Below are 23,764 nucleotides of genomic sequence, written 5' to 3'. Positions count from 1 at the left end.
GCATTAATATACACTTAACGTTATCAGCTCATGTATAATTACTAAGGGGTTGTGCTCCTTTACTGGCAAGAGGCCACACAAGGCAGTCAAGGCCGGATGAGGATCGGTTTTGACCGGTTCCTCATGTCTGACACTGACCGATAGTAACCGTCTGCACGAGAAAGCGTTCTTCCCTACCTAGGCCGTCACAGAGTCTTCCGCAGTCCCTTACACCATATTTACTTTTTTTGGCTGCTCTACTTTAGTAGAGTCCAATTCAATGATGTGCTGAAGACCCTCCAAATTCCACTGAAACTAATAGGAATTCATAGATTATAAAGAAAAGGGACCATTGTAATCCTCTCGTCTGACTTATATAACACAGGCCATAGGACTTCTGTGAATTAATTTGTTTGAGCATACCTTTTGCACATCCAGTCCTGATTTAAAGATGGTCAATGATGGAGATCAACCCTTGGTAAGTTGTTCCAATTGTTAATTATCCTTGATGTTAAAAATGTGTGCCTTATTTCCATCTGACATTTGTCTAGCTTCAATTTCCAGCCACTAGGTCTTGTTACACCTTTGTCTACTAGATTGAAGATACCATTATGAATTTTTTGTTCCCCATATAGGTATTTATAGACTGATCCCATCAGCCCTTATTCTTCTCTTTGTTAAGCTAAATAGACTGAGCTTCTTGGCCTACATCCTCAAAGGTATTTAGGGTCCTAACTTCCATTGATTGCAATGGAAGACAGGAGCCTAAATACCTGTGAAGATCTGGGCTCTTTGGTCTATTGCTAGCCATGTTTTTCCAACCCTTTAATCATTTAATTCAGAGCCCTAAGAGTGTTTCAGGATCAAGTCTTAAATGCCACAGAACATGCTCTTCTCTGTTCTATTTATTTGTTCTAAGTTTCAACTGTTAAAGGCTATTGATGTCAATTAATTAGAGGTTTAATTAGGATTTGTAAAGAAATTGGGTACCTGACATTATTTATAAATTTATAGTTATAATGCAAAATTAATTACAATGTAAATAATCTTCAGCTATTCCTTGATAAATGGATTCATTATTATTTTAATTGTATTGTATATTTAGAGAGGGGGGAAAGATCAGTTATTTCTGATAACATTTTGGAATAAAATTTCAGGTAGACATCTACTTGGCCTCAGCTTTTGCATGTGCAAAATCACATGCCTGCACTTTGCAAACACCTGTGCATTCCCTATCTTGGCTGTTAAACCTGGTGCAGTTACTGTCATAGTATCAGACTATATCCTTTATGAATGGGTTGATGAGTTGTTTCATCCATGGCCCAGGGGACTGTATCTAGTTATATGGTCCCCATCACCATAGTTACTGAGTGCCTCAGAATTGTTAATGTGTTTATCTTCACAGTATGAGGTAGAGAAGTATCTCCAATTTACAGAGCGGGAACAGAGGCTAAGTGACTTACAAAAGGTCACACAAGAAGACTGATAGAACTAGGATTTGAACCAATGTCTTCAGAGTCCTAGGCCAGTGCCTTGACCCACAAAGCCATCTTACCCTCTTGTGTGAAGAGGTACTATTTTAAAACAAATCCTAATGGGACGGAAGCTTGAAAGAGGAAAATGATTCCACTGGGAAAATTATTCAAAACTTACATTTAAAATGTGTACAAACTTCATTTAAAAACAAAGGGGAGGTGTGGGGGGGGGGGAGAGGGAAGTGGCAAGTCTTCATGAAACAAACTGGATCAGAATGGAGTGGACCTGTTGTGACAAAAAGCAAGTTGTCCACTGGGCCCAAGAAGGGGAAGGTAGTGAAAAGGCCACTGTGTAATGTTCATTGCTCAGCAGAGTTTTTCCATGTGAAACAAAGGCAACTAAAGGAGATTAGTTATTCTACCACAGAAATAATCCTAACTGTATAAGAAATATAAACATAGTGTAAACATGCTGAAGGTACTGAAGAGCAGTTCAGATATGGATAGTCCATAACAGCCTCCATGCTATGAGACCAACAATCCTCTGAGTAGCATACCAGATGATTCACAGAAAGGTATACAAAAAAAGCAAAACCCTAGTGGACTTTGTCTACTGTACAGTATCAGAGGAGAAAAATATTTTCCTGACCACAGCGAGCAACCAGTTTATAGTCTGAGACAATAGTGTTGCGATTTATTATTATTCTGGCTAAGGCACTAGTGCACGTCAAAATTTAGTGATAAAAATGAAAAATTGCTGCTGTACTATCTTGATTAGTGCTATCTTGTTCTCTCTACATTCATTATTTGTGTTGTGTGGTATTAAAGGACATCAGTTTAACTGGAATTGTGAATAATAATGTAACTGGACACAAATGTAGACATATTCAAAAATAAAATTAGGATCTGTCTTCATTTACTCTATCCAATAGTTTCTTCACATTAGCTTTTATTATACACGGTCTGTATTTCCTGTAAACAGGAGATTGTGCCTTCTAAGTTTTCATTTTGACTTCAAGAGGTCACTTGCTGTAGATGTTAGCAACTGCTTTATTAAATTGACAGGTGATTGGTTAACATACTATGCATTTTGAGTCACATTCTACTGTCAGTTACACACAAGTGTAATTCTTATTTTCTGCAGCCACTGTTTCTCTCTCTCGCCTGTGGCTAGAGTTTCTAGTAATTGGGCTTGTTCATATAAAGGGGGCGTTTTTTTAAAAAAAAGCCCAAGATTAGACAAGTTTCTAGCTGTGACCCCATCACAATTTTACAAAGACAGGGTTAAGGATACAGTCAAGTGTCAGATAAATATTAAAATGCTAATTATAATGTTTGCAATTTGAAGACTAAATCCTTATGATATTTACAAGAAATAAAACATACAATAAAATCTTTCTTTCTAATTTCTGCAATAAGGGCTGATCCAAAACCTACTGAAGTAAATGGGAGTCTTTTTTTCAATTAATCTCAATAGGCTTTGAAATTGGTTTTAAATTATTGTATTTAATATTTAGGTAGGAGGTGTGTAATGTAAGAAATATTCTTTAACAGATGCAGAAACAGATTCTCTTGCAAGATTAATGATCTCTACAGAAGAGTGCCTTTCACCAGGGAGTTGATAACCATTTCAAGAACAAACTCTGGAGCTTTAAAAGGTTTTTTGGCTTCACTAATAGAGTATGAAAGTCTACAAGTTCAATAACTGTAATACAGATCTTATATACTACAAATTAAGCCAGAGAGGTGGATGATGACTTCTCACTGGATAACATCTTCCAGGCACCCACATATTGTTATGGTAACAAATTTCAGGAAAGGAAAAAAGTTAACGTTTTCATAGTATTTACTTAGGACACATTGAACAAATATTGTACATCCTATTCCTGTATGAATTATTAAATGCATATGTGAATATACTGTTTCTTTAAAAAATGTTGACCAGATTTTCCTTAGGAAATGCTATTTCATCAAAATCTAAACATTTTGCAGGAAAGCGTTGACAAAAAAAATTCAATAGGATTCAAATTCAAATGGAAATTTCATTTAGTCTCTCATCTGGTTTTGACTCATTTCATTCCAACTTTTTCACTTTTCAAAACTTATTTTAATATTCTATTCAATATTTATATCCTTTATATTATTTCAACATTATTGAAACAAAATATTTAGATGTCATTTTGATGCTTCCTACATAAAATACTTCAGAATTTTTGTTCTGTGGTAAATTTCTAAATTTTTACTTTTGTCCTGATTTAGACAGGAAGGAAATTTCAAAATGTCAGAATTTCATGTGCAACAAATATCCATTTTCTAATGAGCTCTGTTTGTGGTCTTAAATATATAATTATACAGGTTGTGCAGTAAGTAAAATTGAAGATTAATATAAATTTTGAGTATTTAAATTAATAATCTTGACTGTTTTTATATTTTAATTATTTAAATATGTTCAGTGTCTATCAATATGTAGCACCTATGAACCTAACTACAGTTAAATTTATACAAATGCATATGTACAATACTATAGTTTCTGGAGCCATTGACTGCAGATGTTTCGTCAGTCAAATAAATCCATCTGCTAAAGCACCCTTCACTGCTGCTAGTTGTGAACAGTTCTAGGATCTGACAACCAGAAACCTAAAGGTCAACTTATGCCAGGGCTACACTTATAACCTTTGAAGATATTTGTAACTTTAGTTTAGGGGTGTAATTTTTTTTTAAACAACACTTTTATATCGGCAAAAACCCTTGTCTATTTGCCTATAATGGAAAAAAATGCTTTAGCCAGTGTAGCTTGGTAAATTTGGGGGAGTTGTATAAGCTATACTAGCAAACTTCTTCTAGTGTAAATTATACCTTAGTCACTACAATGTGCCACAGGGAGAGAGGCATTCCCACAGGCAGCTGGCACATAGACTTTTCACGGCTTTATAGATCATAACTTATGTCGTCCTACCACCATAACAAAGAAGCAGCAAGCAAAGCTTTTTCCTTGCTTCTCTTTGCCAATTTCTCTTACTCCTTCAGGGCCAGGTGTGGCCATTCTTACTCTGAGTAGTAAATTATTCCAGAAGCGGGCCATCACTTATTCCATCAGTGGAGACTGGATGTAGGGGCTGGGAGAGGAGATCACACCAATCTCACTTGTGTACAGCATTATATTCAAGAAAAGAAGTGCTGTAATATCTGGGTTCAATACGTTGTGCTGATGCAATTTTTCAGTAGGACCAGTTGGGGAACCAAGGGTGCTTATCATTGTGGTAGGAGGAGTTAGGGCTCTTCTAGGTTACCTGATAGGACAGTCAGCCAACCCTATCTTTTTGTTTTTATTCCTGCAACTGGATCTGAACTGTGCATGGGCACATCCAAAACAACTAAAAATTTCACTCAACTTCCCAAATGATTGAAAATAATGATGAAAAGGTTGGGGAGGAGGGTGACCAAGTGAAAGACTGAATTTATAGATGTAATTCAAAATGCAGTGACTTCACAGGTCTACTTGTGGGTCATTTTATTCTGTACTTTGAGCTCATAAGGCATTCCTCTTTGTATTAGCTAATGTTTTTTCTAGGTACAGTTCAATGTGTAGGTTATAATCTCTAAAGCCCAATAAGGTTTTGGTGCTCACTACCTTAGAGTGCTTCTCTCCTTCCATGGTTCCACAGCTGAACTCTGGAGGCAAGGATGCTCAGCAGAGGTTCCCTGCTTCTAGAATCCTCTCCCTCAGCTGGCCTGATAACCCTTAGTCCCTTCAATGGGACTACTCAAATTGAAGTTAAGCACATGTGTATATCTTTGTAAAATTAGCATTTTTCTCAGGTCATTTCTTTAGCAAAGCTAGAACAGAGTGAGTTTTATTTATTCAGGAATGGGGGTCTCTTTGAATTGATTGTCAATTTTATTTCTTAATTTAGATGCTTAAACATTGTGTATATGGCAAGAACTGGGGATGGGTACATATTTGTTAACTGCAAAGTAAATAACCAATATCTTGAATGGGTCCTGGAAGTGAAAAATACAGCAGTTTTTATGTTACTGGCATCTCAAATGTGATTAGGATACAGACAGCTTCATTTAGCATCAGTAGAAACTTGCAGGTGTTCTCCAGAAGAAGCCTGGCCCCCAATACTAAAACTTTACATTTAAAAAGTCACTTCACTATTTACAGAGACAGATTCCCTCTCTGCAAAACTATACAACTGACCAGATCGCAGTCCATAGGAAATCCCACTCTGATGGCAGTCTAACGATACTTTGCACTGAACCCACATTTTATTCAAATATGAATAATGGTGCATTCTCACAGTATTTTTATTATAAGTACACAGTATGTTCAAGATCTCCCCACTCTGGCATTACTAAGGAGACCAGGTGGCCCTGAAAACTTGGAATATTTAGTGCAAGCTTTTCAATTTTCTGGAGATGCTGGTTTCCTGAAGGAACTGCCACCTGGCTGAGCTGGTAACACTAATTGGGCTGGGCACATGTGCACTTAAAAGAGCGTCTTCATCAAGCCTGTCATAAATTAACACCCTGCCTTCCTCACTCCAGACCGTCCAGTGATAGTCCCCGATTCAGCTTTTTCCCCAGCTGTAGACTCACCTTTGCAAGGTGGCAGGGAAGGGTGGTTGTCTGAGATGGGCACCCGTTTCTCTAACATCCACCCAAACGCCCTCCTGGACGGCTGCCTTCAGCCCTCATGGCAGGTGGTGGACTGACTGAATTTTGGAAATCTGCTTAGCCCCTTTACCCCACCCTCGTATTCTGTCCTCCGCGGCCTGCCTTGCCTTTTCCCAGCATTTCCCCCACTGCATTTCCCCAAGCAGTGGCTCGCTTCTCCCAGTCCAGCATCTGTCCCCCTTGCAGTCCCACCTCCCCAGTGTCTCCCCCCGCCCCTCAATCTCTCCCCTTGAATGTCCCATCTCTAGCATCCCAGCTCCCAGGGCTGCAACACACAACCCCAGCCCTGGACAACTACAGGACCAGGACGGAGCAGCAGCCTGGGAAACGCGTCTCAGAACCCCACCGGCGCGCGTGCCCTGCAGCTGCCCACCTACGCCACGCCCCTGCCAGGTGCACCCTGGGAAGGCGATAAGTTACTGGCGTCCGGTTGTGGTTCCGCTTCCGGGTTTTGGTGCGGGCGGGCGCTGCGTGTTTGCTCCTCCTCCCGAGCCGCTGTATCTCTTCTGGGCTATCGCTATGCGCAGACTCGGCTCCTGGCTCAAGATGGCGGCGGCGGATAAACAGAAACATGAACACGGGCGGGTGAAGATCGGGCACTACATCCTGGGGGACACGCTGGGCGTGGGCACCTTCGGCAAAGTCAAGGGTAAGAGCCGGAGACATTCCCCCCCCACGAGGGGCCGGGGGAGCTGCTGCCCTTTCCCCTCGTGGTGGGGAGGGCTGCAAGGTCTGGCCTGCGGGAGCTGGGGCCGTTCACCCCACCCGCCGGCTTGAGGGAGCTGGGTCCTTCTCGTCTCCTGCCCTGTGTACCCGCCGCAGCACCCTTGCGGGCAGGCGCCTCTCCCTCCCCAGTCCCGCTCCCCTCCGGCCTCAGCCTCCGCGGTGCGCGCCGCCGCGCTGGGTCCCCTGTGCTGGAGAGACCGCGCCTGAGCGGGTGGGGCCCGCGCCGTGCCTGAGGCGTACGCCCGGCGGGCCTGGCTGCCATGCGGCCTGGGCACGTACTGAGCAGCTCGGGCGCCTTGCTCGCCTTCGCTTGTGGCTGGGCTCTTCAGGAGTCCGCGGTTTGCTCCTGACGCGTGCTTGCCTTTAGCCTAACGGCGCTGCAGCAGCGCGCAGCCCTCGAGCCCGGTTATCTGCCGGGCAGCAATTGCGCCTTGCAGCCAAGCGCTGCCCCTCCTGGTAGACGGGACTCTCGCCTCCGCTGGCACCAGCGAGGATGATAAAGGTGGCCGGGGCTGCGTTTGATCGTGTGCGCTAATCGCAGTGAGCTCCCCACGGATTAGCCGTTATTTTCCCGGTTTCAGACAGGCTAATGGGTTAGGTGAATCATCAGGTTTGGTATGGCAATTCCTGCTTTTTAACGTGGCCCGGAAGTTTAATCCAGAAACCAGTGAGGTAGGTTGGTAAAGCAAAACAAAGCAAAGACTGTTAACCTGAAGTTCCTGGAACTTCTGGTCCCAGTGGAAGGACCGATAGCTGTGTCAGGGACAGCTCTTGAGTGCAGGGGTGATATTTCATTGGGACGTCTGTGGAAAGTGGACACACCTGTGAGACTGGCGTTTCAGTTAGGCCTCAGGTAAATGTCTAGGTTCCAGCTTCAGTAATGTAGTCACAGCATGGAAAAATAATGAAATCAGTGCAATGCTTTCTGAAATCCTCTTCAGTAGACAGTGGTGTGGAAATGGCCTCTGCTGTGTTGTAAGTATTTGCAGGAAACTACAATTGAATTTGTTGATTTTGACAGTGGGTGGGACCAACTGTCTTAGAACAAGAAGTAACCATTGTTTAGAAGAGGAATAGCTTTTTTCCAATTAAAAAACCTCAACTACTTACTTGCTGAAATTCAGTATCACATCTTCAGTTAAGAGTGACTGTAACCACACTTGCATTTAGAATATTCTGATTTATGCAATAAAAATATCAAAGTTAACATTAATTTAGTCTTTGTACGTAATTTTGTGATATTGCCACCAAAGGACTTAAAATGAAACTTTGACAGTGTAAACTGCTGCGTAAACAGTCATGTTTAGCAGCTTTGTAAGTCAGGAAGTTTCCCCAGTTTATAAATGGGGGAACAGCTGCATAGAAAAGTTTTGATGTACCCTAATTCATTGTATGGTCTTGTGATTTACTTGCTGCGTAGAAATACCCAATAGTAGTGAAGATGTGGCAACATGGGCTAGCAACCAAACTAGTACCTCAGATCCCTGTGGGTTTGTACTTGGGCTGCTAACCTGCACTGAAGTTTGTGCTGCCACTTCCTCACTGTTATTGCTACGTGGGTTACTAGATTAAAATGTGTGGATATGCCGGTCTGTGCTACAATCACACCTTCATTTGCTATGGAGACATACCCTTCATGACATGGTCAATACTAGAACTCTGAGATTAGGACTTTCTGTGCGGAATCCACTAGACCGCAACATCCTCAATATCTTAAAATATGTGAGAGTCCTGTTCATATATTGTGGATGTGTAAATTAAAAATTACCCCTTACAGCTGAGTTTGACGAGATGATAGCTTCCCTCAGTTTAATGGAAGGATGGGGCTAAGTCAGCAAATATGTCTAAGATTCTGGACCCAAAGGAACGGAATATTTTTTTGTTTTAAACCAGGCCTGACTAATTTAGTTTGTGTTTGGCTTCTAAGTTGTGGGGGAGGGGAATCTTTTAAGGAGGGGAGATTCTTGAATGAGATTCTATGTTCATGTGCACATGGCTTTGTTTGCACTCGAAAAAATACTGTGTTGGAAAATATTAGCCAGCATGATAAACCCTATTTTGAGGTTAGGATGGATGAGGACAAGCTGTGTTTTTTTGTTGTTTTTTTTTTAAATGTCAGCTGGCTTCATCACCTTAGGGGTAACCCATGACTATCTAACAAAACTTTAAGCACAGTTTGATCTTGTCAGCACCGGATGTTGTCATATCTAACATCATGTTAATCAGTTTTCTAACATGACACAGTTCCCAGTATAGATGTGGCATAGATGGCAAGAGTGAATGCAGAGAGCTTGCTGCTGTTCTTGCCACTGAGAAATCTGTAAAGGGAGCATGCTGTTGCCACATCCAAAGGAAAATCCAGCACCTAGAAGTCCCTCAGACCTTGTTCCATCAGTAGACTCATTCCTTACCACTATCTGTTCCTTCTCCTTGAATCCATCTGCCCAAAAGCAGCATGAGGATTTTGGTCCATGTAATCTCAGCAGCCCTAGACCTGAGAATATCTGGACTTGTGAAAGGGATGGAAATTTCTTCACCTATGAATATTGCGGTTATGGTAGTGATATCCTGTAAAGCTGCTGTGCACCACAACAGAGCCAAACCCTAGCCAGAATGTGCTTCATCCAGAAAATGGTGATGGGGTGTGAAAAACAGGGTTAAACTAAACTCCAAAAAATTGATTGGAAGACAAGAAAATAACATTCTGAAGTAGTTAAGGCATTATGATCCATAACATAAAAATATATACCTGCAGTTAGTAAAAAGAAATTCAAAAACTGAAGTGCCTACTATGCAGAGTTACTCTTATTAAATTAAAATTCTATTTTTATGAACTAATCACTGCCCCTTTCAAAAGTCTTTTTAGACACTATGAAACCTTGAAGTCAGATGTATGAAACATTCAGACACTGCTCTAATTTAAAATAGGAATGTTCCTCTTCGTATTGACTGTTGGATTGCTGCTGTTTGGAGTTTCAGCGTACCACTTTAAATGAGCTATCAGATCATTGCAAAGAAATATGGAATCACTGTAAGGAGGTGTTCTCTCTGAGCGGGATTGGAAAACTTAACTGTCATTATGACACTTCTTAATTTTGCTTATTTTTCATTGCTTGTTCGTTATTGGAAGCAAACATGTATCCCTTTATTAACTACCTCTTTCATATCTTTCCTATACAAATTATAGTGCTTGATTATCTGGGGGGAAAAGGGTAGGGAGAAGATGACACTTTCATGAACTGAGTTTGGTTACATCACTCCAACCTGCACCCAGTATCTGTACTGAACTGTTTCCTTTTGCACAGGGCTTTGGAGCAGAGCACAGAGCAGCTCTGGAGCAGTGGAGCTGCAGGTTTTTGCCTGGAGCGGAGCCGGAGCACCGCTCCAAAGCCCTACTTTTGCATATAAAATTTGTCACTTATAGTAGCAAATCTCCCCTGGTTGGACTGCAGCCTTCAGTGTTTTCCTCTGCCTTACTCCCCCCCCATTGCTGGTTCACTTTGCTGTTTGGTTCTGTCGTTCTGTCTCATGCTGTCTCTGTTTTTGGTGTCCTCAACAAATCTGATCATAGTTGAATATACATTAAAGCCCCTGATAAGGACCTAAATTGTGCACTGTGTGGAGAGGTTTTAAGATGATCAGAAGGTCTTATGGAACCTCCAAATCTGGACTTGGCTTCAACAAACAGGAATAATTTATTTCTTGAAAATGGATACTTCGTTATATTGATAAAGGCAGTCCCAAGTGGCAGCTTGAGAGCCACTATGCTAGGCAGTAACTGTGGTGGACCCTTGGCTTCCAAGTCCAGCACTTTCTGGGAGGAATGCTTTTACTGTTGCATTTTTCAGGAATCTGCAGTCAAGGTTGAAATACTATAAAGGTTAGGAACCAAGAGATTAGCAAAGCTAGAATTTAAAAACTAGTTTCCCTTTCGTTAAGCAAACATTTTGGCACAAATATATTTAATAGGAGTCAGCATACCTTTTTTTTTTTTAAATAAACAAATTATCTAGTAAAGGAGCTTGCCTTAATCTAGGTTTGTGGGGCTTTTTTTCCTGCTAATTTAAAATCTTACATCCTAAATTGGTTCTGATTCCGACTGGAAACTTGGAAAAGGTAAAAAGTTCACATTTCCAAATGCAGTTGGGGAAGCAAGATTCTTCAGAAGACTTTTTTCCTCCATTTAAAAAAAAGTAATAAACTTATAGCAAGTAGTATAGGGGAAACTTTTCTAGATACAGGTTGGAGACAAAAGTAAATCCTAAAGATAAAATAGTGCACTTTTTTTTGTTTGTTCCAATGCCAAAAATAGTGCTGGAAATCTTAGTCTGTAAAATGCCCAAATATGTCCTCAGTGAAGCACTTTAACAATAAAATTATTGCATATGGCCAAACCAGAAAATAAGGTAATGTGGAAGTGATGATAAAGTGGTCAAATAATGTGGTTGGCTCAGCAAAGATGCATAACTTTCACTTATGACTTATTTTAATATGTATGAACTTGTTTAACTCCTATTTTTAAGAGGAGTCAAAGGTACTCTAAACTTAGATTCTTTACTTGTTAAAATAAGCAAACTCAAGCTACAGTGTGATAAAACAACCTTCAATCTTGACTGTGTTCTCTTCTAAACTTGAAAACAGGTTTAGTTTATGTTGACAGAACAGCTTCATTATGCAAACTGCAGTCTAGGCTAAACCTGTTTCCTAAAAATTTCCACATTGGCATTTGAGTTTTTGTTAGCATGGCTTATGAGGCTTGATAAATTGTGAGTACTGTGAATAAACTACTGGATGCAAATTTTTGCAGATGAACACTAGCAAATGTTTGCTACTGCCTTTAGCCATAAGTAGAGATGATCCATCAGTATAGTTGCAGATCTTGCCGCTTAAAAAAACAAACCAAGCTATTACTGATGCCCTTGACAGCTTAGTACATGTTTGATTCTCTTTTGCCTATGATTTAAAATGTTTTTTAGGAATGATAAAGTAATTCTAGCTTTGAAGAGTATAAAGTTCAACTAGGGCTACATCTAAGCTATATACCACTTCTGGGGTCATGTAGTGTATGTGTAGCTACATGCCGCAGTGAAGAGCATAGTGCATCCACACTGTGTGTAGGTTACATGTTTCAGTGGGGAAAGAGGTCAGCAGCTCCCTTCTGCCAAAGCCTTTCACTGTGCCTTCCCTCCCTGCTGCTGGAGGCTTTCCCCATGGTGGGAAAGGACTCCAATGGCAAGGAAAGGCACTGCTAACATTTCCCCTCACACACTTCTGCTGGAGTTTGTTGCTAAATGGTGGTGAATGGCTCCGGCTGGCAGGGAGCTGCTAGGGTCTTTCCACACTGTCTCTTCCCTTTTCCTACTGCTGGAATCTTTCTTAGGGAAAGACTCCATCAGCAGGACACTACCTTGCTAAAAATAGCCGTGTAGACAGGGAAGCATGGCTTAGGCTATGGGCAAGTAGAGAGCCATGTTGGGTCTGTACATGTACGTACCAACACCATCAGACATGTCTTTACTTGGCTAAGATATGCCTCACCGTCTACACTGCTATTTATGTAGGTGTTAACGGGGGCTACATGGAAAGGTATACTACATGCTCCCAAAAGAAGCATGCGGTGTAGAGACACATGAAATGGGACTTTGTTGGGTTGTGTGCCTAAGTGACTACCCATAGAATCAATTTAGTAGATGCCATTTAAATAAGTGGCCCATCCTCAGCTGCTTTTTAGAGGTTGTGGGGTAAGTGAAATTGTGGCTTCCCTGGATCTCTCTGCAAATAAATGGCTGGTCCTGCAAAGTCTCAGTGATGGACATAAACATCTGTGCAGTTGAAGGTGCCCACAGTAGCTGGAGTTACTAAGTTAAATGGAAAATGTTAAGCATGTAGATGGAATCAGAATTTTGAGTCTAGGAAAGTAAAATAAATTTGTTAGTCTCTAAGGTGCCACAAGTACTCCTTTTCTTTTTATAAAATTATATTGTGAACCTAATTGTTCTCTTCATTTCCCCTCAAGGAAACTATATATTTAGTATGATTCATCTTTTTAAATCCAGTCACATGAATAATGTGTCCAGTTCTGGTGCCTACAGTTCAGGAAGGATGTTGATAAATTGGAAAGGGTTCAGAGGAAAGCAACAAGAATGATTAAAGGATTAGAAAATGTAGTGATTGAGCTCCTTAAAACTATCCATTTAGCTTACCAAAGAGAAGGATAAGGGGTGACTTGTTTAGTCTATAAGTGTCTACATGGGCAACAAATATTTAATAGCGGTCTCTTCAGTGTAACAGAGAAGGTATACTTAATATGATCCAATGGCTGGAAGTTGAAGCTAGACAAATTCAAACTTGTAATAAGGTGCAAATTCTTAATGGTGAGAGTAATTAACCATTGGAACAATTTACTGAGGGTTGTGCTGAATTCTCCATCACTGATAATTTTTAAATGAAGATTGGATGCTTTTCTGAAAGATACGATCTAGGAATTATTTTGTGGAAGTTCTATGTCCTATGTTAGATAGGTCAGATTAAATGATCACAATGGTTCCTTCTGGTTTTGGAATCTGTGAATCTGTGAAAACTCATTTTCAGATGAAAACAGCACTTTTTTGCATTTTAGGTTGAGGACCAGAGATCTTTTAAAGGGTCAGTGTGTGCCAGCCTTTACTTTAGAACTGCCAGCTCTTTTGGTACTCAGGTCCCATGCACAGGATGCCATCATCCATTTCTCTTGCCTTCTATTTCTGTGATCAAAGCACACAGATACTGTGCAGAACAGTCCCCTCAGCATGTCTTGGTGCATACATACAATTGTTAAAGCTTCTAGCCTCCATAGGTTGAATGGCACATTAACCTGAGAAGAAAATCCTTTCTGTAGCAGCCCTTGTCTGGGAGGACTAATGGGTATATTGAAACTAGTATGCTTTTTTTAAAAGGATACTGAAAGTAAGTGAAACTTTGATCTTGTTATCAGTGGAAAGTGTTTCCATTTAAAAGAGAATTCTGTTCCATTACATGCTTGTCCTTACTCAGTATGTCTTGAATATCTTTAAAAAAGAAAATACTCCACCTGCTTCTTTTCACTTTCCTACAGAAATCTAGATGATATTTTGAGCTCTGAGGTCTGTCTTTGAATTCATCTCAAAAACGGGATCTGTAAAATAACCAACAATCTGTCACCAATGAGTCTGGTCTATTTTGTCTGTATCAGTTGCCTTGAACTACTCATGCCAGAACTCCTTGCAACATTTTGGGTTGAGGACAGGAAGTACCTTAGTAAATTAGCTTAATTTAAAACCATGGCAATCTTTCTCTTGGAAATAGTAAACAACTATTTCATTTTACTGTTCATAGGTGCTGGAACTAGGGGTGATGAGGATGCTGATGAACCCCTGGCTCGAAGTGGTTTCATCATATACAGGGTTTACAGTTTGGTTCAGTGGCTCTCAGCACCCCCACTATACAAATTGTTCCAGCACCTCTGTTACTGTTTGTCGTTTAGTTTATCGATAGTACACAATCTTGTGTTTTCCACCAACAAGAAAGGAAGATCAATTACAAAAATTGAGTCTTTACTGAGATACATGGATAGAAAAACGTATCTCCCTTACAGATTGAAAACTGCACAACCAGGTGAAGGAATGGGTTTTTTTGGTTGGCAAAGTTAACGAATATTTCTGCTCATAATTCAGATTCAGCAGTATGGGATACATTTTGAGCCCTGAACAATCTGTTATAGCCAGTCCCTTACAGCAGCATTTCTGAATTTTCCTTTCGCAGGGTAGCTAACTTTATAGCCAAACAAAATATTAGTGTTCATAATGGAAAACATTGGGTGTGTAACTGTTTTGGTGATAGTAAAGTTTCATGACATTTGAAAAGCTCACTATTGCCTAATTTCCTCCTTAGGATCCTTTTTTCAGTGAGATTTTGGGTCTTTGGATATCTACATTGAGTGTAAGAAACTTGAAGCAATGTTCTAACTCATAAAAAGAAGTTAAGTACCTTACAGTAGAAAGTTATTCAAGATGCTTCTGTCCATAAACATCTCACTATAGGTGTGTGCACACTCCTTGAGCCTCTTAACCAGCATTGTCCATTGGAGCTGCCCATGCACCCTATACACCCTCATACCCCTGGGAATAGCTCCAATAGGAACTGGATTCCTTCACTAACTCAGAAATCCAAGTAATGCCTTCATATCAGCAGGGAAAGAGGGCAGGTCATGGCATCCACATGAACAAAGGCATCTCAAAGAACTGTTACAATATGTTAAGTAGTCTGTCTTTGAGTATTTGTCCACATGAATCCTATTGTGAGTGATTGGCATCCTTATTTTATTTGACTGTAGAAGAGCCTTGCCAAACTGGACATCTGATCTAGAAGTTGTGATAGTGGATAGGGACTACTTGTATGAACTGGATTCCAGGTAGCTGTTCTACAAATATTTGGGCATAGGGATTCCTCTTTAACAAGGCACAGATATTGACTGGGCCCTAGTGGAGTAAACCTTAATTCAAGATGGAATAGCAAGTTTGTTCAGAATAAGCCATCTTAATGCAGTCTGTAACCCATTTTGAAAGTCTCAGAGAAAACAGACTGACACTTAGACTTTCTGTGGCTTTTGTTAATAAATCTGGGCGACTTATGAAAATGTTTTTCTACAAAGATAAAAGGGCATAGACCTATGTACATCTTGTGTGTGGAATTTCTTCTCTGCAAGAGAATTATGAGGTTTAGGAGAAAACACGCAAGTGTATAAACTGGTTGGTATGAAAGTTTTAAACTGTTTGGGGTAAGCATTTTGGTGCAGTTTGAGTGTAACTGTCTTTATGAAATGATATATTGCTACCCTACCATTAATGCATGAATTCCTTCCCACCTGCAAGTCAAGATGTTAGCAACTAGGAACATGTCCTTAACAGAAAGGGAAAATAAAACATGTTACCGTTGGTGAAAATGGCTGGCCCATCAAATATGGGAGTACTGTATTGAAGTTCCAAGTGGGAAATGGCTCCTTGTTTGGTGGCAACACATCCGTCGGGCCTCTTATAAATCTAGATACTGCACAGTGAGAAGAAAATTGAGTGACCATCCACTGGTGGAGGATAAGCTAAAATAGCAGCCAGGTGGACCCTAGCAGAACTAATTGAAAACTCAACATGTCTTAAAGATGAGTAATTGAAGATGGTTGATATAGGAGAGTCTGGGGTTTGTACATTATTCTGAATAGACCACAGTAGAGAAAAACATTTCCTCTTTGCTTGATCTGGCTTTCTAATAAAGGGCTTTCTACTTTGAATCCAAATCTTTTGTACAGCTGCCAACCATGATCTCTCCACAGAACTCGGGCTGCGAGATTCCGTGCTGTAGATTCTTGGTTGGATGAAGTACAGGGCCTTAGCTCTGGGAAATGATGCCTGGTAGATCTGGAAGTGGAAGAGGTGGATTGATCGGTAGACGTCTCAGGTTGGAATACCAGAACTGGCATATTCAGGCTGAGGCTATCAGTATCATCCAAGCCTTGTCTTGGTGAAGTTTTCTTAGAACTCTGGGGATTAATGGAATGGGAGGAAAGGCATAAAGCAGATTGTTGTTCTTTTGGATCAGAAATGTATCTGCTTTAGAACTCAGACTTCCTCCTCCACAGGAGAACATTTGATGAGTTACATTCATGTTGGTAGCAAACAGGTCTAACAAAGGAAGACCCCCCACTTTTGGAGTACCTGATTCATAATCAGAACTGAACTTTGCAACTCCCATTTGTGGTAACTTTTTCTGCTTTGGTGATCTGCCAAATTGTTTTGTGTCCCCAGAAGGTGAAGAGCTATTGGGTTGATCCAGTATAGGATGCTAGTCTCAGATATATCGCTGTATGACACAACAGTGATTATCTGCTGCATAGCAATTGTATTGTCTGACAGAATTTGAATGGTGGTGCTCTGAATGAGGGGCAGAAATGTCTTGCAAGCTAGACTTAACTGCCCTGAAATACAGTACATTTTTGTGCAGTTGAGACTCTGCTTGGGACCATATACCTTGTGTTTGGGGAGCTCTCCAAACTCATCTCGGGAATGTCTGTCACCAGAGTCTTTGAAGGGGGTGGTACATGAAGCTGAACACCTTGGCAGACACTTGGAGGAGCCATCCAATAAGGTGAGATGACGGCACTTTGTGAGGAACTTGTGTCCGTTTGGTTGATGAAATGTCCTCAGCCAAAAGTGAAGGGACCAGAGATGTAGCTGTGCATATAGCCATATAATTACAGGGTGCCATACAATGCAGCAGGCTGAGACAAATCCTTAGTTGGGGGAGACTGAATGTGATCAGTGATGTGATTTATGTTGGAAAAAATTGGAAGAAGGAACACTCTTGCTGACCTGGAATCTAGGATCGCTGTTATGAGTTCTATGGGTTGAGCAGGAGTGAGGTAGACTTGACTTGGTTGATCCTGAGGCCTACCATGGAAAGCAGTTGAGGAACTGTGCAAACGTCCTTGTTGACCTGACCTATGATCAGGTGAGACTGGACAGGGAGGGATTTTTATCTTTGGTACCTCTAGGTTCCCATACCAACAGAACCCTGGACACGTGATAAGAGATATGTCTGACAATGAAGGCTCTGGTTCATCAGTGATCATAATGTCCACTTGAGATGTAAATGCAGCTTTAGTAGATAAAGGCAGAACCGGGACCATCAGTACTGGAAGTACACTCTCGGAAGAAGTCTTGTCAGACTGCAGTGCTGATAACTGAGGCCGATTGTGCAGATGACAATGTTGTCATGGAGATGACGCTGATCACTGATGAAGCAGTACAAAAGATAAGAGATGCATGTTCTCAGTCTTAGGCTCTCTGCGCCAATGTGATTTCGAAGGGGCTGATTTTGGTACATGAGCACGATGAACATTTGTTATCTTCTTGGCTTGGTTCTAAGCTCCACCAGGAGATCTGTGATCTTTCCTGTTGTGGGCAGCAGAAGCTACTGCCTGACCCAAGGAGAGATGGTGAATGAACTGTGTGTTTCCTAGCAGCCTGAGGTTTCTTGACTAGCAGATTTTATTTTCTGGAGTGACATCCGTGTCGTTGGGGCACTTGAAGCTGATTTCCGAGCAGGTGACAGTTGCTCCTTTTGAATCAGACACACTGCATAGATTTCTCCATCTAAAATAATTTTTCACATTCATCACAACCCATCTGTGTGCACTTTGGGGGAGGGAGAGAAGCTACAAACGGCACACTGGAAGAGTCACATCACTAGACAAACCAACCAAGCATCAGTGTGTATATTAACAGTTACGGCAGCCTCTGATGCAGGGTACATTTTGAAGTCTGGTGACTTTCTCTGCATCATTAGTCATGCCTTGGTACTGAGGAGTAGATCCACTGAGGAATAACATTTGATTTTGGGTTTTTTAGCCCAATTGGTTTAATTTATCAAACAACACTAAGCTAATTATAATCGTAAACTATCTATTTGCTATGGGGAAACAGAACACTGAGGACTCAGACTTGCTAACACAGGTGGTAAGAAATAACTGAGTGGCAGTTGAGGATGTCCTTGTCTTTATATGGTTGACAATACTGAACCAAGTCCCATTATGTTTTATGGCTAGGCCATAAGTGAAGTGGAAAACGTGTATCTTATAACTGTAGCTTTACAAGCTATAGGTAATGCTGCACTGGTAGCTTTACCAGATAAGGAATGGAATTGTACGAAGAGCTGGAAGGAGATGTATTCACCAAAAATATGTAAATTGTTTGTAACTACTTGTTTGACTGTCTAAGGTGTGTTGTGCAACTAAGAAAAGAAAGTATCTAGTAGTAATCAAATAAGGGACAAAACCTTCTGAAAATGTGATAGCTATGCTAAATTGTTTAGCTATGAGTTATGTTAATGTTTTTTTTTTCCAAGAATGTTTTTTATTCTTAAGTTGTTTAACTGAGGGGAAATGTAAAATGTAATTTCTGTGCTAGATGCAGAAACATACCAAAAAGATAGGATAAGATAAAAGATCTTGTTGCTTAACCAACATGCATGCTGTACCAAGTTACGGCTAGTGCAGATAAGCTTTGCCTTTTGGAGAGCTACTTTCAAAACAAGATAAAACTGGTAAGAACTGGTGTGTAAATCTTGTCTGTTGTAAACTGGGGAATATATATGAATAGAGTTGAGCTTGCACTTTGGGACAGACTGAAAGCTGTAAGTGCTGTGAAACTGTTCTCCCTATAAAGTAATGACCTTTCTGCGTTGTGGTGATCTATTTTTGATTGAGCCTTGTTTATCGGAGGACTTATCAGTAGAATAATTGAACCCCAACAACACCTTGTTGTGAGATATGTGCACAGCCTCAATGGACACTGCTGGCTAAAAGGTTGATGGACAACCTATAGTAGGATCTTTGTGGACAAATGCTCTAAGAACTGTAATTTTCTTCTGACTCTTTATTGCTGTATTATCATTTTTATTGTAGACTTGGGTAAAAGCGGACTGTTCCCTCTGAGTCAATTAACTTTTTTCATTGCTACTAGCTGCATAAATGGTATTTGCAAGACCATGATGAGATGTTACTATCCTAACAGGGAACTATCCTACACTTACAGGGCGAAAGCTTACACATCTTTGGAAAGCTTACACTGGAAAGCTTTCCCATCTGACATTTGTGGTCCTCATGCTCTGGTTATGCTCCCATATTTCATGCTGGTTCTGCTGTGCTGACTAATGCAGCAAATATTCTGTGTAATACTACTTTGAGGTTTTCTTAATAGTCTGTCACAATCTCTTATAAATAACCCTTCCGTGTAACTAACGTAGTAATAGTATGGTTCAAAATTTAGAAACACTGCAGTTCCTGCCTTCAAGGTTTTTGACAATTAATCCATTCATTTTTATACAGGCAGATTAGGGACAGGATGATGCATCTCACAGCAGGTCAGGCTTATTAATACAACTGAGAGTGATCTTCCCCCTGCCAGAGCATTTTCTTGCTGCCGTGGAAAACTTCAGCAGGGAGCCACTGGAGCCTTCCCTGTTGGAAACATCTAGGGAAATTGGGAGCAAGGGCTGGTGAAAAGTCCTAGGAGGAAGAAAGACTTGAGGAGCAGAATTAGGGCAAGGGCTAATCACTACATTAGAATATTAAGTTATTTAGGAATATTAAGCTTCACTGTTTAACTTCCAAATTCTTACAGGCCATTTTTGTTCAATAAATTAAAAGGAGATGGAGATACTGCAATCTTTCCCATAGCTTCTACTCACTGTTTACCGAGTATAATCTGACAAAGGATTAAGGATTCGAACCAGAGAACCAGTTTGAACTGGTATTTTTACTTGAACCTGAACCATAATTTTGTCCATCTACTAAACCTGGACTGGGGGGAAAAAGATTGGGTTACCAGTTAAAATAAAGGTTCAGCATTTTGTAAGTTCAGTATTTTAAAAACTACTTCGATGTTGAGTTATGTCATCGGTGTTTTTTGCTGGGTTTGTAATTGGTTTGCTAACTTTTTCATGACCACAGCTTTCCATATTTTTTGAACCATTCCTCAGTGGTTGGGCAATTATTACCCAAAACCTTACCCATGTTTCTTTTATATATGCTACCACTAATTTGTGTGTGTGCTGTAAATAACTAGTGGTAAGATAACCATTCTAAATTGTATATGGGGTCAGATGAACTGAAGTGTAGTTAAATAGACTTTAATTGCCAACTGTAAAGTGTGATTGAAGGTTTCTTAGCAGTTATTCAAAGTAACTGATGAAGCATAAAGTAGGCAATAACTCTATGTAGAAAGTAATGGGAGAAAACCCTAAGACTGATTGTCAGAAGAAGAAGAATGTTCCTTGGAGCATGAGGGGGAGGGGAGCAGAATTCCAAGATGATAGCTCCAGAGAAGTATGGGCCTGCTAGCAAATCAGCCAAAAAGCTTAGGTGATTTAGGCACAGTAGGCCAATGGGATCCCTGCTTAATAAGAAGGGTAATGGTGGGAATACAAAATAGCCTTTCAGTTGAGGATTCTCTTCTTTGAGGTGCAGCAAAAATGCAGGAACACATGAAAAAGTATCAAAGCCCTGAAAGACATACAAAATCCCTTACTACACAAAGCTAGTGCATTAGGGGTGTATGTTTGTTCTTGTACTTCTAACTTGACTCCTGATCTTACCCTGCAAGTACAGAGGAGGGAGAGCTTCAAAACAAACCTTAACCTATAACCTTCTCCAGCATCATGGGGATAGGAGGAATACTCTAGTCTTGCTAGGGTGTTTCCAGACCCCAAAAGGTTCCAAATGAGATTTATTTTTCTGAAGAGTGCTTGGCAATCCTGACTGACTGTTCCTTCTTTCCTGGCAGTTGGCAAACATGAGCTGACTGGGCACAAAGTGGCAGTGAAGATATTGAATCGACAGAAGATTCGCAGCCTTGATGTAGTAGGAAAAATCCGCAGAGAGATTCAGAACCTCAAGCTTTTTAGACATCCACATATAATTAAACTGTAAGTTTTTAATTTTTATTATCTCTATAATTAGCATTGTTGACCTGGAACACTAATAACCTAAAATATCAAATATAACAGTGTAAAATTAAAGGTAGAGAGCAATGTTACATTTTATTGGAGCAGTAACTTTTTTCCCCTCCAGCAGCTGTCCAATTTCAGGTATATGGGATTTTTTTCCAGTGCTTTTGCTGCAACACATCTTAAGGAAATTGATTTTCTGTGAAGAGATGATATCTTTTCTTAGATCTTTGTTGGTTGCAAACTCATCAATAAGCTAGTGTTAATAAATGGAATTGCTAACAGAAATAAACACACAACCCTTCTGTCCTCAACTGCTAGTTAGTATTAAGTGGTTATATTGGATCCTATCTTTCTGTTTGTAGTATGGCTGAGTAATGTGGGGTGGAGCTGAGGAAAATAGTTTTTGTAGGGAGGTCCAGGCTTATTCTACCCTAAAGTGTTTTTCTAGCTTCACTGCAGTATGGTGTATCCAGATGTAGGTTTTGCTCTTTAGAAGTTTCTTTGAGCCAGGGAATCAGTAATCTCTGGCATACGTAAATTTAGTATATAGAAGGGGAAGAACTCTGAAAGGGTGTGTCCTCACTGCAGAGTTAACTCAAGTGATCAGCCTTCAGATGTGAGCACCTGGTTGGCCTACCTAATCTGTGAGGAGCAATTCTGCAGTCATCTGGCATCCACACTGTTACTTTTGCTCATATGAAGCATTAAAACTTGTAGGGTTAAATCCCCTGATACTTAGCACTGCAGTAAGTGGAGCTGCTCTGGTTCTCTCCTAGTGAATTGTGGGCAAACTTGTCTCTCATAGATATCAAGGTCAGAAGGAACCACTATGATCATCTAGTCTGACCTCCTGCACAATGCAGGCCACAGAATCTCACCCACCCACTCCTGCGATAAACCTCTCACTTATGTCTGAGCTACTGAAGTCCTCAAATCATGGTTTAAAGACTTCAAGGGGCAGAGAATCCTCCAGCAAGTGTCCCGTGCCCCATGCTACAGAGGAAGGTGAAAAACCTCCAGGGCCTCTTCCTATCTACTCTGGAGGAAAATTCTTTCCCGACCCTCTTGTTCTGGTCACGGGTAGGAGTGGGAGTTGGAGGAATGCACTGGAGGACTATCAGCACTTAAGTGGCTTAGCCTGCATCCATACTGCAATGTGTGAGAGCTCCAGTCAAAGTGTAAGCAGCATTTAGGTTTTAGCCTGTACCCCAGGATGGGCCAGTTAGCTCAGGTGTTAAGCACCACTATGCTTGGGTGGGAGGCTTTTTATATTAGAGCTGGGTTAGGGTAACACCTAAAAACTAGAGAGTTCCATCTGTAATGAAGACAAACAGGGAAATCCTCCATCCCCAAATCCAAATTTTTCCTCAGTTAAAACACTGCAAGCGGAGATTGCAGTGACACCTATTTCTAAGAAATTGTTCAGCTCTATCATGATTTATATAATATGATATAAAACTTTTTTCCTAGCCATTTTTTGCTAAGTCTTAAATGTTTCTCCTTATCCAAGTGTTTAGTTGCAATGTCAAGTATGGTTTCAAGCTCATTGTATCAACTAAGAATGATTAAAATTCTGTGTTTTTTTTTTAAAAAAAGAGTAATTGCTTGCCTTAATTTGAAATGTACCCTGTTGTGATCTTGACCCTTCTTAACAATAGGCCACAACTTCTTTCCACTTCTAAACATTTGTTCAGCTGATAAAATCTTAAAATCACAACATGTTAAAAGTTGACAGTTTCATGGCTAAAGTGCCGCAATATAAAATTTTTCTCTACAAACTCATCTCACTGTCTCTGGAATATTAGTTTAAGATAGTGTTTCCCAAAGTCATGAGGCACATCCCCCAAAGACTGAGAGGGTGTAAAGGACTAGTGGGCACAGGGGATGAGGTGTCTCAGATGTTTTCCAGAATTGAGTTTTCTATTTTGAAAGCAGTGAGACCTTGTCTACATTTGGGAAGTTTTTCTGGCACAGCTGTATTGGCAAACCTTCATAGTATAGATGCAGCTTGTATTGGGATAAATACCAGCACAGTTCACACCAGTTACCCAGGAAATGTAAGCTATCTCCGCAAAAGCACTTTTATGTCGATATAAGTGCATCTTATACCAGCAGAGCTATGTGTGGGGAAGAGGAATTCACATGTAACTGACATACTAGGATAGCTGTAATTTCAGAACATAGACCAGGCCCTAATCTCTAGCTGTAACCCTGAAGTTAACCCTGAAAACCTAACCCTAGTGCAACTGTTGCAGTAATGTCTGGCTAAAGCCACGTCAACACTTAAAACTTAGGTTGACATGGCTACTTGTAAGGGGTGTGTAATAACTGTATCTACACTGAGATTATGCCAGCATAGTTACATCAGCACAGTTTGCTGCTATAGT

The 23,764-nt window shown here is 40.6% G+C and overlaps 1 protein-coding gene across 2 annotated transcripts in view; it reads left to right on the top strand.

Moving 5' to 3' along the window:
- Positions 1-6,617: 6,617 nt before the first annotated feature.
- Positions 6,618-23,764, top strand: part of PRKAA1 (protein kinase AMP-activated catalytic subunit alpha 1) — a 33,235-nt gene continuing 16,088 nt past the window's right edge. The window contains exons 1-2 of one of the 2 annotated variants that reach the window (XM_073343843.2): positions 6,618-6,783; positions 21,212-21,353. In XM_073343843.2, coding sequence (XP_073199944.1) covers positions 6,654-6,783; positions 21,212-21,353 — 272 coding nt within the window. In that variant the 5' untranslated portion in view covers positions 6,618-6,653. Of the gene's footprint in view, positions 6,784-21,211; positions 21,354-23,764 lie in introns of those variants that run through there. The other variant, XM_073343844.2, reaches the window with a different exon arrangement.

The sequence above is a fragment of the Lepidochelys kempii genome, chromosome 5, assembly GCF_965140285.1.
Source record: "Lepidochelys kempii isolate rLepKem1 chromosome 5, rLepKem1.hap1, whole genome shotgun sequence".
In the NCBI taxonomy this organism is placed as follows: Eukaryota; Metazoa; Chordata; order Testudines; family Cheloniidae; genus Lepidochelys; species Lepidochelys kempii.
The sequence above is the reverse complement of the archived record's forward strand: the minus strand, read 5'-3'. Positions and strand labels throughout refer to the sequence as shown.